We start from the raw sequence: 14,880 nt of genomic DNA on the forward strand, positions 1-14,880 counted from the left end.
CCCCCACTCTAAGGTAGGAGGAGGAGAAGGAACTTAGAAAGATATTCTAAATGGAACTCGAAGTCCTATGAGATCTTCTCTCCCCAGACCTTGCATACCACAACCATGGAAATCATTCTAAGCCCCTGAAGGCTGGGTGAGATCAGAGCAGGTTTGTTGTATCTATGTATATCTGTACACTGTAAACTATATCTATACCTGTATCTGTACACTGGAGAGCCAGTTTGGTCTAGTGGTTAAGGTGCTGGGCTAGAAGCCACGAGACTGAGAGTTCTAGTCCCGCCTTAGGCATGAAAGCCGGCTGGGTGACCTTGGGCCAGTCCCTCTCTCTCAGCCCAAGAGCCAATCAGGCGTAGTAGGAGAGTTCTAGTCCCGCCTTAGGCATGAAAGCCGGCTGGGTGACCTGGGCCAGTCCCTCTCTCTTAGCCCAAGAGCCAATCAGGCGTAGTAGGAGAGTTCTAGTCCCGCCTTAGGCATGAAAGCCGACTGGGTGACCTTGGGCCAGTCCCTCTCTCTCAGCCCAACTCACCTCACAGGGTTGTTGTGGTGGGGAAAAGAGGAGGAGGAAGGAGTATTAGGTATATTGCCTTCCTTGGTGGGATAAAAAAAATCTTTAAAAACAAACAAACAAAGGGATCTATGCATCATTTATAAATGATGTGCTGACATGAACACAATAGGCCTCCATAAAAGGTTTTTCTCTCAGCTTCAGCACAATTTATATAAAACTGACCTGAACAACCTTATCAGAGTTTTTAAAAAGCATTCAGAGAAAGAAGATAGAAGGCACCTCTTTGACCATCACACAAAGCTTAGACAATAAGAACAACCCCTTTCTGTCCACCACATTCTTCCCCCTGCCCCCCGGGAAAGGATAAAATGCTAGCCAGAAGACTTTGTAATTGAACATAGACATTTTTTTGCTATAGCTAACCCTTTTCTCCCCAAATCTACTTATTTGAAATGTCGCCCTCCTCTCACTCAAGGGAACTCTGAAGCCACAAAAGCGGCAGATCTTACGTGAACAGCTGGACACAATGGCTAAATATGGAAGGTTTAACCAAGTCCCTTATGACGAACAAAATAATTATATTTGTGGAGCTCCAGAAACAGAGGACATAGCACATATATTATTTGAATGTCAACTGTATAAGAGAGAGAGAGAGAGATCAGTATCTTGGACCACACATTAGATGAACAGCCTGTTGGGATCCTTACATTAAAACAATATATTTATGTGCGGTCAGAACCCCAAAATTACATATAATACGACTCTTTATCTAAACTAAACAGTACAATTGAGAACTACATATAGAGATCTAACTGGGGTAAATTGTAGGGGGGATACAAATAAGATTTGCATTTTCTTTTAGTTTTGCCTTTTACTCTATTTTGTAATACATGGTCTTATTACTGTTCTGTATTTTATATTTTGTATTCTGATATGTGAGCCATGAGCTGCCAGCCCAGTTTTATGCTCACTGTTCAATTCAAACTTCCAAATGACAGAATTGAAGAGAACTTACCAGTAAGACCAACTTTCTTTCTGCACATGAAACAACGAGTTTTTTTCTGTTTGGGTTTGTCAAGCGATTTGCCTTGTTCTTCAGAGGAAGGTTCTGCACTATCTGATGCTGAAGCTAAAGAGAAAAGATGGAGAAAGATCTGGAAACAGCCAGAACATTTGGAAGCCAACTTAGCACAGTTCAAATCCAAAGTCCTGGGGCTTCAACTCCAGGAAATCGACCTTGGTTCCTCTGCCATTCAATCATAACCATCTATTCCATTTTCTCTATGAAGAATTCAAAATCCTGTTTAGAATTGTAGAGTTGGAAAGGATCACAAGGATCATCTAGTCTAGCCCTCTGCAATGTGCAAGAAAATCAATGAAATCTTCCATGAATGATGGCTGCCCAGTCTCTTCTGAAAACACTCCAAAGATGAAGGCCCCACAACCTCCTGCTGGTCCCAGGACATGTAAAATAAAGATAACATTGAGAATGAAGGGTTAAAATGCAACTTAATGCTGCTCCTGTAAAAAATGGCTGCAGAGGAATGACTCAATATCAAATCTTCACTCAACTTTTCAGATTTGGAAGCCCAGCAGGTTATCAAGATATATCCTTGTTTTGCTACCCAAATGCAAAGAAGGAGCAGGCTGCGTGTAACCAATAAGGGAAGAAACTGTAGGCATTTTCAACACTGATTGCTGGTAAAGGTTGCAAAGCCATCCTCATAAAAAATACAACATTATTTACTTCCCAATGTAAAGATTTCTGAATATAGAATCCAGCTCTTTTGGGATAAGAGCCCATCTCCAAAAGCACTGGGGCTAAATGAAAGAGTCCATATTTTGTATAGAAGAAAATAGATCCATGACATTGGCAGAAAAAATATTCATCATCCTCATCAATTTATACTCTACCTTGCTATGCACAAGACACTCAAGGTAGCTGTCCAAACTGAAATATAAACCATTATTTTTTTGGTGAACAACTGAAATTGTTAGAACAAATTAGAAAGTCTAATTTTGGATTCCAAAAAGTTTTGTCTGAAGGCTTTACCCCTTCTGTGGGCTCCAGAGTCCCTTGAGATTGGTAGGGTCCTTAAATTTTTATACCCCCCACCCTTTCTTTTCTTGTAATTTTTAGAGTTTTTTTTTTAAGGATCAGAAAGAGTGTCTTAAGACTTGCTGATGTTTAAGAGACTCATTTCACCCCTTAAAGTTCTTGACATCTGCTCTCAGAATGAACCATGCCCTCACTTTTGAAGGGTAGCCCTTGTATGGCATCTTTAAGGGACTCTGGAAAGTTGCTGTCATAGTCAGCATAGAGGAAATATAAACAGAAAGATGAATTAGCTGATTCAACTTAAGACAGTTCCTCGGCATCAGATATTAACTTTATGTTTTGTTCCCCCTCTCGCTGTCTTCTGGGGATGGGAATGAAGTCGAGTATCAGAAGAGGAGAACTGGCAGGCGGGCATGAAGATCTTTCAAAGAATGGATGCCCAGCCCTAAACACTGTTTCTTGTTCGAAGTGGCTGCAAAGAGGCAGGAAGGCTTGCTGAAAGATTTCATTTTAGCCTTGTGGTCCACAAGTTACACAAGGTCTGGTCACCTCAAGAAACAGATGTCAAAGAATTAGATTACCTTTGTGCATCTGGGCTCTTCAAAGTGCTTTCTTGAGATTCATCCATCACTGTTTTCTTAACTGATGGCCATTAAGTGGGCAGAAACTCCAAAAGCTTCCTAATTAGAACTCAACACCTACTTCTAATGGTCCCAAATATAGTAAAGCTAAATGTGCATAAGAGGGACATGAACTCATGAATCTCTGTCTTCCCTACCATTTGAACAAGTTTTTTTTTAAAAAAATCACAGTATAGGACCACAGAATCAGAAGAGGAGATTAAGAATGCGGTAACAATGGAGAAGAAGGCTACCTATGATTCATGTTATCAGAAGATGCAGATAATTGACCATGGGACTGCCAGCATGCAAAATAGTGAACTATGGCCAGTTGCTATGTGCCTGCATGAATCTGCACAAAGCACACATGTAAAGAATCACCATGTTGTTTCTAAGGGTTTCTGAATTTCTTGAGAACCTGTCATCACAGAGTCAACGTCTTTTGAAAAATCAAGCCATTTTTAAAAAGCAGGTGCTAATAGGGACACCACAAGGAGACACATCGATTATTTAAAAGCCACACCAGGTGTCTCAAGCCTGTGGCTGTGCTTTAACAGGTCCTTCGTTCCAGCCACAGATCTTCCTTGTTTCTTTTGGGACAATGAGCACAGCATAGGGAAGCAAGGAAGTATCCCAGCAGAAGGGATTTGACTAAAAGAAGCCCTAATGCTACAGTAAGCAGCTGCCAGAAAAGCAAGTTCCCCCAATTTCAGTTCACTAGTGCTGAATTTCTTCCCTTTGGCAACACCGCTTTGGCGTTTCCTTTCCTACAGATATTGAAAAAAACAGGAATTGAAAGACAAAAGTGAAGCAAAGGGTATTCTACCCACGTTCTACATCTTCCCTGACCATTTTCCTGCAGAGTGGCGGACATGTCTCCTTCCAGCATCTCTGATTTCTGGCCATGCTAGAATTGCCAATAAATCATAACTTCTTGAGGGCTGAAGTTACCTATCCCAAGATTTTAATTTGCTTCTTTGAAAATGTGAATAGATCCTGGATCTTCTAGATGCAACTGATTCTGAGGGCATTCTGTGAGCTGCAGATAGACAAGCCATTCTGCAAACCAATGAGGTCAAAACTTCCCAAACTTAAGTCCTTTGCCCCAAAGATGGATCACTTGTAAAGCTATAGAGATAGCTTATCTCTGAGGCCAAATAACAGGACCTTGACCTCCGCTTACAAGCGGACAGCCCTGAAGTTCCAAATGTTGCTTCCAGGAACTTTTACCACATCCCCCACTACCTTTCAAAGATACTTTCCCCTTCAAACAGAAAGGTCTTTACATTAACTATGTTAGTTGTCCTACCCTCTAGCCTGATGGAGGGGCATCTCAGTAACATTCCTTAGACAGATTTATTTTATTGCCAGTGAAAACTAAATACAGTAACTTTATTGTGGTCATTAACCATCACAAGGGAATTCCAATATCAAATATCCAAAACTAAATCGATAATATCAGGGTGAGTAGGGAAGGTACATACAAGCAAAGACTTTTGGCTAAAACACGATTATTAAATCAAAAAGTGCTAAGATGCTTGCTCAGGCTACACATGTGTGAAAAAAGAGAAAGAGATTAAAATTAGCAATCCGGGCAGTATAAACTTTAAAATAGCAACATAAAGTAAAAATACAAAAAAACGGTAGATAAAACAATCAAATTATCCAAAAGGTATTTGAGGATTATAAACTTCTCTTGCAGACCCACGTCAAACCTGGAAAGAATATAGTACAAAAGCTGTACTTTTGTGGCATGTACACAGCAAAGCATAAAAAAAGTTAAAAAATAACCAATGGTTAATGCTGAATTTGAGCCATTTCTGGCTATCCATATTCAGGCAGGTTTAGTTGCCCTTAATTATTCTTCGCCTTTGATTTTGCATCCTGCCACACAAAACCTGGCAACCTTGTGTGTTATTTCAGGGTTGATGTCGGAAAGTAGAAATTGCTTATACTGTTGATTGATGAATCCTGTTTTGCCGGTCAGGAGTGGGGTAATTAGAGCATTTCAAGGTTCTGCATAAAACTGGCAATACAGAAGAACATGTTTAATAGTTTTGACCTGTCCTGAGTCTCAGGGACATACCTGAAGTGGATATGGTATCTTTTTATATCTTCCGGCCAGAAGTGCCAAAGGGAGAGCATCACATCAGGCTAAGGTGAAGGCCCTTCTCTGATTTGGGATGCAAAGCTCTGTGAGACACATAGCTGGTGCCAGAGCATATCTCAGGCTATCTGCCATGGGAAGCTGAGTGGTATTACCAGCATCCCTTTGATGGTCTACGTTGAACAAACGGGGCTTAAGCGTGGCCCTTGCTTGCTCATGGCGTAGAGATAGTAAGTAAGCAGGAGAAAGTCCCAGGAGAGAGAGCTTGTTGTAAACTGCTTGTTTCCACCCACTTTGAAATCTGTCCTCTAATGTCAGTGGCACTAAGACTATAGGGAAAAATGTCAGCTTCAGCCAGTAGTGTAACACAGCTTGCCATGTTCTAGTCTCCACTCTCAACATTCCAGCCTTCATGTATAGTAAAGCACTGGGGACACAGGGAAGCATTTGGAAAATTGCTCTTAAAAATTTAGACTGAACAAGTTCCAGTGGGGCAGGGTTGAGGGGGTGGTCCAAGTTGTACGCCATATAATAATTGAGCTAGGGGCTTGGCCTCAAAGAGGTTAGTGGCTACTGGTATCTACTGACCTCCCCTGGAGTGATGAAATCTTAAAATACTCCTATGTGCATTTTGTGAAGCATAAATAGCATGGGCAATTTCATTCATTCATTCATTCATTCATTCATTCATTCATTCATTCATTCATTCATTCATTCATTCATTCATGATGCATGGTTGCCCAACGCACGATGACTCTGGGTGGCCTACAAACAAATTAAAAACCGCCCAGAGTCCCTCTTGTGAGGGAGAGATGGGCAGTGGCAAAATTTGAAAAATAAATAAAAAGTAAAAAATAAATAAAAACAATCACAAAAAGAAAACAATACATATCAAAACAGCAGAACAAATTGGTAACCAAAGGTGCTAACCAATATACTGCTGTGCTTTCTAGGGGTAGGCTACTTCCACACTGGCCCCTGCCCATGGTTGCCCCTGCCTATGCTTAGGTGACACCACTGAAATGATAGCTCAGCTCTTGTTGCACTGCGAACTACATCAGAACCAGTGATCCAGATTATTGCACCTACTCCTTGCTAAGTGTAGGAGTTGGACTGAGTCCAAGAGTGCACATTTTTTACTAGTGAAGGTTTCTAAGCAAATCACTACGTTCTGGGCTCAAACTTGCCACAGCTTGGATCAGCCAGCCACTGTATAGGGGACCAAAATGGCAGGTTTGTATGGTTATCGCCTTATTGCTTATCACTATTTTTATTCCTGTTTGGATTTCTGCATATACCTTATTTGGTTCTGTGGGTTTTTAATTTATTTACTTGTTTTGTATGCATTATTTTTCAATTTAGTCTCTGTCCATACATAAAGGAATGTGTAGATTTAAATTGCAGTTGTGTTCTACAGTATCTTCCTTCGTTTCCAGAGCTTTAGGGGGAGCATACAGAGTTCCCTAAGTGCTCTCTTATGGTGGTACTAACTCAACCAAGATCTGGCCAGGTTCTGAAAATGAGGCTACATTGTATGTTGACAAGGCACAGCCATGGGGCAGTCATTGCAACTGCAGCAGTAGATATTAGGTCATGGAATACACAAGAGTTTCATCATGGAGAAAATCAATGTGGTTCCTTGGAGTCGAAAATGACTTGATGGCACACAATCTATCAATCGATCAATGCACAAGACTTACTAAGGATGACTCTGAACAACACAATGGGGTTCACGCAACATGCTTAACCCCTTATCTGAGTTTGCACAATAGGCTACTGTAAATGATAAACTTACCAAGTGGGGCTAAGTTCACACAAGAGATTCAACCACAGAAAGATTAATCAAGATAAAGCCTAAACAAAAGTAGCATGTTGTGAGAATGCAACTTCTGGAATTTTGCATGAAGAAAGCTAACAAGTGTGGCTTAAGCTGCATTTTGGTTCAGGGCAGAACTGAGGGATTAGTCTAGCTTCCGCCATCCTAGCCAGTTGTGTTGGATTACAATGCCCAATCAACTCCAAAAAGCAAGTGGGTCTGAAGAAGGATCTGAAGACTAACACCATGTTAACACCCTGCTTCACATTCTCCTCTCTAAGAATGTGGTTACAGGAGAGGAATTGTTCGGTGCTTTAGAATCTGAGCCTTCATCCCCAATCAGGTGGATTCAGACTCCTCTTCCAATATTTAGGAAGATAGAGACAACCTTATTTTTCAAGACCTTTGGTGAACTACGGCAACTGAGTTGTCCATTTGATGCCACTATTTATTTATATGTTGCTTCAAATCAACAGATTCTGCTATTGGGTGTTTTTAATAATAATTTTAGATCAAGTGTAGAAAACACTTTTAATTTCATCTGCTAGCAGATTGTTGGGTTTTTTTAAGAATATAAGGCGGCAAAATAATAATGCTTTGAATAAATACCAAAAAGCAAGAGAGAGCAGGCAGAATAACTTAGAAAGGCAGAAGGCAGTAAGAGGACAGAGCCAGAATGGACTTTACACATCTGTTAACCCTGGTTTAACAAACCCAATAGCTGGATTCATAGAACGTTCTAAGCTGGCTTTCTCTAACATCACCTACAGATGGGTTGACTAGCCTAGAGAAGCCAACACATCTAGACAGCACCCAGCTGAAAAAGGACAGGCAAAGCCCAATCTGATCCAACCCAACCACATTATAGCTTCACAAGGTGGTCATCTTATCTTCTCTGACTGCTGACATAATGGGATACAGGAAAGGACTCCAGCAAAGTACGGCTCCAACACTGACTCATACAGTTACAGACAAATCAACAACTCCAGACAAGTGGACATGGTATGCAAAAGAGCTAAGAACTCATTGAAAAGCTAAACTCATTGGACTGCTTGGTTGGGGACCTTTTATCCAACAGCTAATTGTACCAATGATTACTAAGCAACATAGAGACAAAAGTAATCGGCTTTGCACATGCTGAGCCAAAAGCAAACCAACTACATTGTGGATCGGGGAAATGTGTGAATCCAGACGGTAAATCACTCTGGCTGGGAGGAAAGGGATTCAAGAGCACCAGAACAGGAAAAATGTCCAGAGGAACTAATGAGTGCTGAAAAAGCATGTTGACTAGCTCCAATGTAATAGTTTCAAAATAATATCCTGCTGAGCATCTCAATACAACAGACAAATGCAAGTCTCATAATCAGATTCTGCAATTGACATGCAAGGTATCTTCTTGACCGACAGTGGAAAACAAAAACTGATTTCATAGATGTGAAAGACAGTTCAGGTAAACCCAGGTAAAGGTAAGTAACATTTGTGACATTTGAGATAAAAGCTAAGGCTCTGAAGAAAAGATCTGTAGAATGAGTACAAACAAGAAGGCATTTGAGCATTTGTTCTTTGAAAAAAACACAGAAGTCTCCTGCTCTCCTTTATAACTGGGAAAGCTCTATAACTCATATACTTCACCTGCAGAAGGCTCCAGATTCAGTCACTAACAACCTGAATTCAAAGGCAACAGGTGAGATGATAGACTTCTGCCCTGGATTTAGCAATACGGTAGAGCTCCCACTGCCAAAAGGATCTGCTATGTTTGCAAGATTTCTGCTTGGAGCAAAGATGTGGATTAGACAATGCCAAAGTCCTCCCTGGTTATTCCTTCCATGGTTCTATGACTGTCTGCCTTGCTCCATGGCTGGATGGCCAAAGTGGAGACCTATGAAGCATTGTTACATGGATGAAGGCAGCTCTAGACAAAAGCAGAGTTAAATCTCATCTGGCATGCAAATACTTGGTTACATATCAAATAGTTCCTTGAATGCTGAGCAATGACCCCACTGTTTCTTATGTGTTCATAAAATTATTGTCCAAAGTATGCCTGGAATTATGACAAGAGGAGAAATGGCTCTCTCACCCACCCAAAGTCATACAACAATGCAACTGACAGCAAGCATCTCTGTTGTCAATGGAAGATTGTCTAGAAATAAGCATTTGTTTAAGGTCACAATGATTGTTAGCTTTGCCTGTAACACTTTTGTTCTTTATGAAACAGCATGAAGTTGAAAGGCTGCAGGTAGAAACATGAAAAACCAAAAAAAAAAAAAAAAAGAGAGAGAGAGAGAGAGGTTAGAGGAGGATTATGACATGGGAAATATACAAACAACAATGCAGAAAAGCTGGAAAAATTGGCACACATTTACTGGATACAGACCACAGTACAGGACAGCATTAGTGAACTACACAGTGCATGCAAGAATAAAATAACAGCAGAAGCACAATAGGAAGAGACATTTGCAAACAGAGTATCACATTTTGGCAAAAGAGGTGGAAAAGAAAGAAAAAGATGGGATAAAGTGTTTTACATCTAATCTGATACCACTTGATAAGAATGGGCACCATTTAGATAGTTTACCTTTTTCTGAATTTCCCCAATTGACTCCAGTAGACTTAAGAACTGAATGCTTTCTGCCTTGATGTTAAGGCAGAGCCCATGTTCTCCACTATCACAGTGAGATGCTTCTAAGCTCCATTTTATCAAATGTATCAGCCAGTGTTTCCCAAATTTATGAAATCTGGGGCACAACTACTCTACCCAACCCCCAAATTGCGACTGAATAGGTATCCTAATCACAATTAGGAGGACACATTCTTCAGCAGCTCTAGAATAAGACAGTACAACTTGAGGCCCTCTGGGCTTCCAAATCCCCTTCCAAACATGTCATTTTTTAAGTAAGTAAAGGGGAAAATGTTAACAATGTAGGGAGTAATCAAAGCATAGATGAAGTCTCCTTTGAGTTGAGCCCAGCTAGATACATCTATGTTGTTAATCTGGCAATGATACAGAAGCATCATGACTGAGATAGTTTTTGACTTCCTAGCCATACCTCCAGCTCAGTGATTTTATGATGGTCTCCCATCCAAATACTAGCCATGTTTAACCCTGCATAGTTTTTGTTTTTTTGAGATCAGCCAAGGTCAGTCAAATGTTGCTATTTGTGGTACTGGTAACAGTAACAGTATTTAATTTTAATTAAGTTTAAACTAAATTATATTCAGTTTTGGCCTGAATCTGCCTACTTTTTAGAATATGTCCTCCAGAATGGTGCTTGAAGGCCATCTCTGCTCATGCTAAAAGCCACATTTAAACAAAAGTCTTGTTCTCAGGAATTCAGGGGGAGGGATGACCTAGTGACATCATCAGAGGGGGAAGAGCTAACATTTTGAGTGGCTATTTTCCCGGGGGGGGGGCGCTTCAGGAACCATTTAAGGCAAAAGGGAGGAACATAGAGACAAGTCTCTAAAAGATGCCTTATTTTAGCTTTCACTTTATTGAAAAAGCTCAACAAAATGTACCACTCAAATTAGGACTTTGCTGCTGGATTTTGGTATTGATGTGTGCATCTGGGGGTAGGGCACAAAAATGGGGCCCTGGAGCAAGATTTCCAGGCACACTTCAACCACTTTTGTGACGAACTAGTGCAACCCAGCATATTGTTCGGGAACCATCGCTAGAGCCTATAAACTTAACGAGGAAACCCACTTACCTACTGTGGTTAGTGTTAAATCTGTATCACGACTCTTCATTTTGGCTTTCAAGCTCTCGTCCAGGAAATCAGGGCCATCTACATTACTGTCTAGGCTCACGTCATAATCGCATTCTGTTTCTGAGCCCCTGGTAGTGTCAGGTAAATCTGAGTTATCCATCGAAAATTCGTCTCCGGTACTGTCTATTGAAATTGTCTCGGCAAGATCCACTGATGTTGGTTCTATTTATTCAACGGGATATGTATTTTAGGTATGTGTTTGTGTTATGTTTTTTGTTTTTTTTAGATTAAAAAAACATGCTGCATACTCAGTTTCAAAAACAATTTGTTTATTGTTAACACCCCAACCCCAAACTAATTGGATTCAAGGTCTGTGAAACATAAAGTTAATTAGTTCTAGAGAGAATCAGACAACATGGTAGGTAAATTGGTAGTAAGGATGGACTGTTTAGCAAAGGGATGCAATTTTAGCTCTGCTGTGGTTAGAAAGAGGATAGTAACAGTATTTATAACAAAGAAGAAGGGAAGTTAAAAGCTTTTTTTCTCTGATGGAGTCATATTTTTCCATATCACCCCACCCATCCACCACTTCCTTAACTCTACTGGATCAATTCCCTTGCTTTGCCAAACATCAGGAAAGTTAGAATTCCTCTAGCATAGACAAAATTCAGTTGAAAGAACACTTAAAAGGGAAGAACATTAGAAGTACAATGGAATGCATCTGAGTGACAGGGCAGATGGTATCTTGTGCTGCTTTTAAGATCTTGGGACCTCCTGGCAAATCAACCTGCGTAAGATAACAAAACCTGCACACACCGTGCATCAAAGCTACCCTGAAACTTTTAATAAACAAGGTATAAAAGATAAAGATTTCCTTGAGTCAAGCTTCATTTTTTTTTTGCCATTCAATCGTGTCTGATTCTCAGTGACTGCCTGGACTAGTTCCTGCAGTTTTCTTGGCAAGGTTTTTCAGAAGTGGCTTGCCATTGCCTCCTTCCTAGGGCTGAGAGAAAGTGACTGGCCCAAGATCACCCAGCTGGCTTTGTGCCTAAGGCAGGACTAGAACTCACAGTCTCCCAGTTTCTAGCCTGGTGCCTTAACCACTACACCAAACTGGCTCTCAACTTCATTCCTAGTGATTATTTATTTATTTGAATTTATTAGCCGCCCAACTCCAATGGACTCTGATGGGCATATCCATGTCTATATCCATGTCTATGTGGTTTGGCGTTGTCCAACTGCCCTACAAGCCTAAGATTTCCTGGCAGTGTCCTATCCAAGAATTATCCAGATCTGATCCTGCTTATCAATGTTTTAAATTAATAGACATTCTCCAAAGTGCTTCCACGAAGCAAATAGTCCACGTGGTCTCCATCACTTCATTTGGCTGCTTTTATACACTGTTTGCTGCCTAAATGCATACGCACACCTTTTCATAAGAACCCAACATGCTCAAGAGAAACTTGGGGGAGCCAAAGATGTCTCTCTGCCTATCTTACATATGATGTCATTCCTGCACCAGTTGTTCCCTACAGATGTTGGGAAGCTTCTAAACTTTGCACATTTTTTTCTCCCTTCTTAATGGCACAGGGAAACACGTGTTCATTTGAGAGGGAAAGAAAATGATTATTTCCCTTTGGCATCACCTCCTATATGAATATCAGGCCTTGTAACTAGCGGGAAGGTGGAGAGTTTTAAACATTCCACTCTTCACTAAATGTGCTGTCTTACAAAAACCCTCAGTCTTCTAAATCACAACAGTTTCCATGAATTACAGAATATGTGGACTGAAAAAAAATGCTGTATCAACAGTTCACCTCTGTTTCACATCTCTTTCCATATCATGCTTATCATACTATAACAGAGGTGCATAGCCTGAGCCCCAGGGTCACATCTAGCCCCATAAAAATTCAGATGAGACTCTAAGAGTTGCTACCATATGGTAAGATTACACCGTCAGAAGGGAGAAAATATCTATCTACCTACCTACCTACCTATCTGCTGTGTCTATCTTCTAGGTCTTATAAAGAGGTTTCATTTTAATTAATTCCTCAAATTTCATTTTGTACTGTCCCCACCCATTACTTTTTGAAGCAAAAAATTGTCATTAGTTTAGCACAGGTTGCCAATCCCGACGTTCTAGGTATTAGAAACTTTGAAAAACTAAGGGTTTTATGGGATATCGGAGACATGTTCAAGGAACTCTTCCATCAAGCAAACATGCCTCCCCACCATTTTTTGAAAAGGGTTCAAATCCAGTGTCTACATTTTTATTCAGGGAGGGAATGAAGCACAGGGACAACACAGATGCCTTGCAAACTGTAATCCCTGTAGTCATTCCACAGCTTCTCCAACTAAAAAAGGATCAGGCAATGGGGGAATTTATTTATTTATTCAATTTCTATAGCAAAAGTCCTCTGCCAAAGACCTCAGACAGGGCAAACAATTCTGAATTAGAGGGAGGGAAATTGTCCAATCTGGTCAATTCTATAAACTCTTCTAAATTCACTCTGGAATGGAGTATCCAAGCCCAGCAACTTTGTTCTGGAATGTGTTATAAAGGCCAGGTGATAAATATTAAAAGGTTGGCATCTGAACTGCTTTGCAGGAAAAGAAACAGTCAGAAAACACACTCAATGCACAAAAAGAAATAAAGAAAACAAGGGAAACAGAGGTGCCTACTCAGTAATCTTCAAGGAAGTAACCCTGTTCCAGTTAGGGAAACTCAAGGAAAAGAAAGAGAACCCTTTTTACCTAGTTAGGAAATATTTCAATTTGAATATTGCTATCTGATATCTTAGGGGCCTAGCTACTGAATTCTTCACTAAGATCTCACTCATGAGCCTTCTGCAACAGTTTTCCTAGAATATAAACATATTGCAAGGGATCATCCATTACATGTGCCAAGGAATGCTGGCTATGTCATAACCTTACTGGCTTATGAGCTGAACTAGATCTGCCATTACTTGGATTTGATTATATTTTTATATATTTATTAATAGTATTATTTATTATTTTTATTGAATTTTTAAATTGTTTTCATTGTGAACCGCCCAGGATCCCTCCTTGTGGGGGTGATGGGCGGTGATAAAAATGTGACAAATAAATAAATAAATAACTGCTTATTTTTAAAAGGGAGAGATATAACCCTACTATACCATAATAACTATTACGTTTTTGAGATGCCCTAGGATTGTCTTTGGCTGCAGAAATCTAATCCAAATGCCTTTAAATATTTCTATTATGTAAAGCACAATCAAAAAAACACTGAAGTGCCTAAAATGGCAGAGAAATATAGCCTGAAAAGACTGGGAATTATCTAATAAAACCTGAAGATAAGGCTACTTTTTTGTGGTTTTCAGGATGAAAGCAGCTGAATTACACTTGGGTGAAGCAAATGATCTCTGAATTCTTGTGAAGACCACAAAATTAATTTGGGTACACACATGTTGAATAGGTAACACAACATACAATTCCTGCAACACTTCATATGGGACCCCCAGCAGTCCCCAGAGTGAATGTTTGGACTTTTTCTTGGGTTGGGAAGTGGGATTAGAAGTTTTAAGAGATGATACAGATGCATTAAGCTTTGCTGAGGCTTAAGGTACTCCTTGCACCTCTTAAAAGACTGAAATAGGACTACTTTTTCATTGGGGGGTGGTAATGAGCAAAATTAGTGTCTAACTATGGTGATCATATTTTCTTGGAAAAAATAAAGGACAAACCTGAAAAAGGGGCAAATCTGAAAGAGGTTCATTAGGATAAAAAAGGTTATATTTATAACTTAGCTTTACAGAGCAAAATGCAAAAGCAAAGCCAAGGAAAATTTTACAGAGATGCATATTCTAATAAAAATATCTAAAAAGCATGAAAAGCTATAAAGTATTAAAAAGGATTTCTGTAATCAGATTGTGCATTAACCATTTGTTCTGTAAAAGTTAAATGACCAAAATAAAGGACAAAGTGAGTTTTTGAAAAATAAATAAATCTAAAGGACAGCTTTCTAAAATAAAGAACTATCCTTTATAATAAAGGACATATGGTCACCATACTTCTAAGC

The 14,880-nt window shown here is 39.9% G+C and overlaps 1 protein-coding gene across 4 annotated transcripts in view; it reads right to left on the reverse strand.

The window, feature by feature from the left end:
* ZFAND6 (zinc finger AN1-type containing 6) overlaps positions 1 to 14,880 on the reverse strand; it is a 51,889-nt gene that overhangs the window by 2,100 nt on the left and 34,909 nt on the right. For 2 of the 4 annotated variants that reach the window (XM_063313844.1, XM_063313845.1), the window contains exons 5-6: positions 10,821 to 11,042; positions 1,527 to 1,640 (exon numbers count right to left, since the gene is read on the reverse strand). In XM_063313844.1, the coding sequence (XP_063169914.1) occupies positions 1,527 to 1,640; positions 10,821 to 11,042 (336 nt within the window). The remainder of the gene's footprint in view (positions 1 to 1,526; positions 1,641 to 10,820; positions 11,043 to 14,880) is intronic. The other 2 variants (XM_063313846.1, XM_063313847.1) reach the window with 2 other exon arrangements.

The sequence above is a fragment of the Candoia aspera genome, chromosome 13 (genome assembly GCF_035149785.1).
Source record: "Candoia aspera isolate rCanAsp1 chromosome 13, rCanAsp1.hap2, whole genome shotgun sequence".
NCBI lineage: Eukaryota > Metazoa > Chordata > Lepidosauria > Squamata > Boidae > Candoia > Candoia aspera.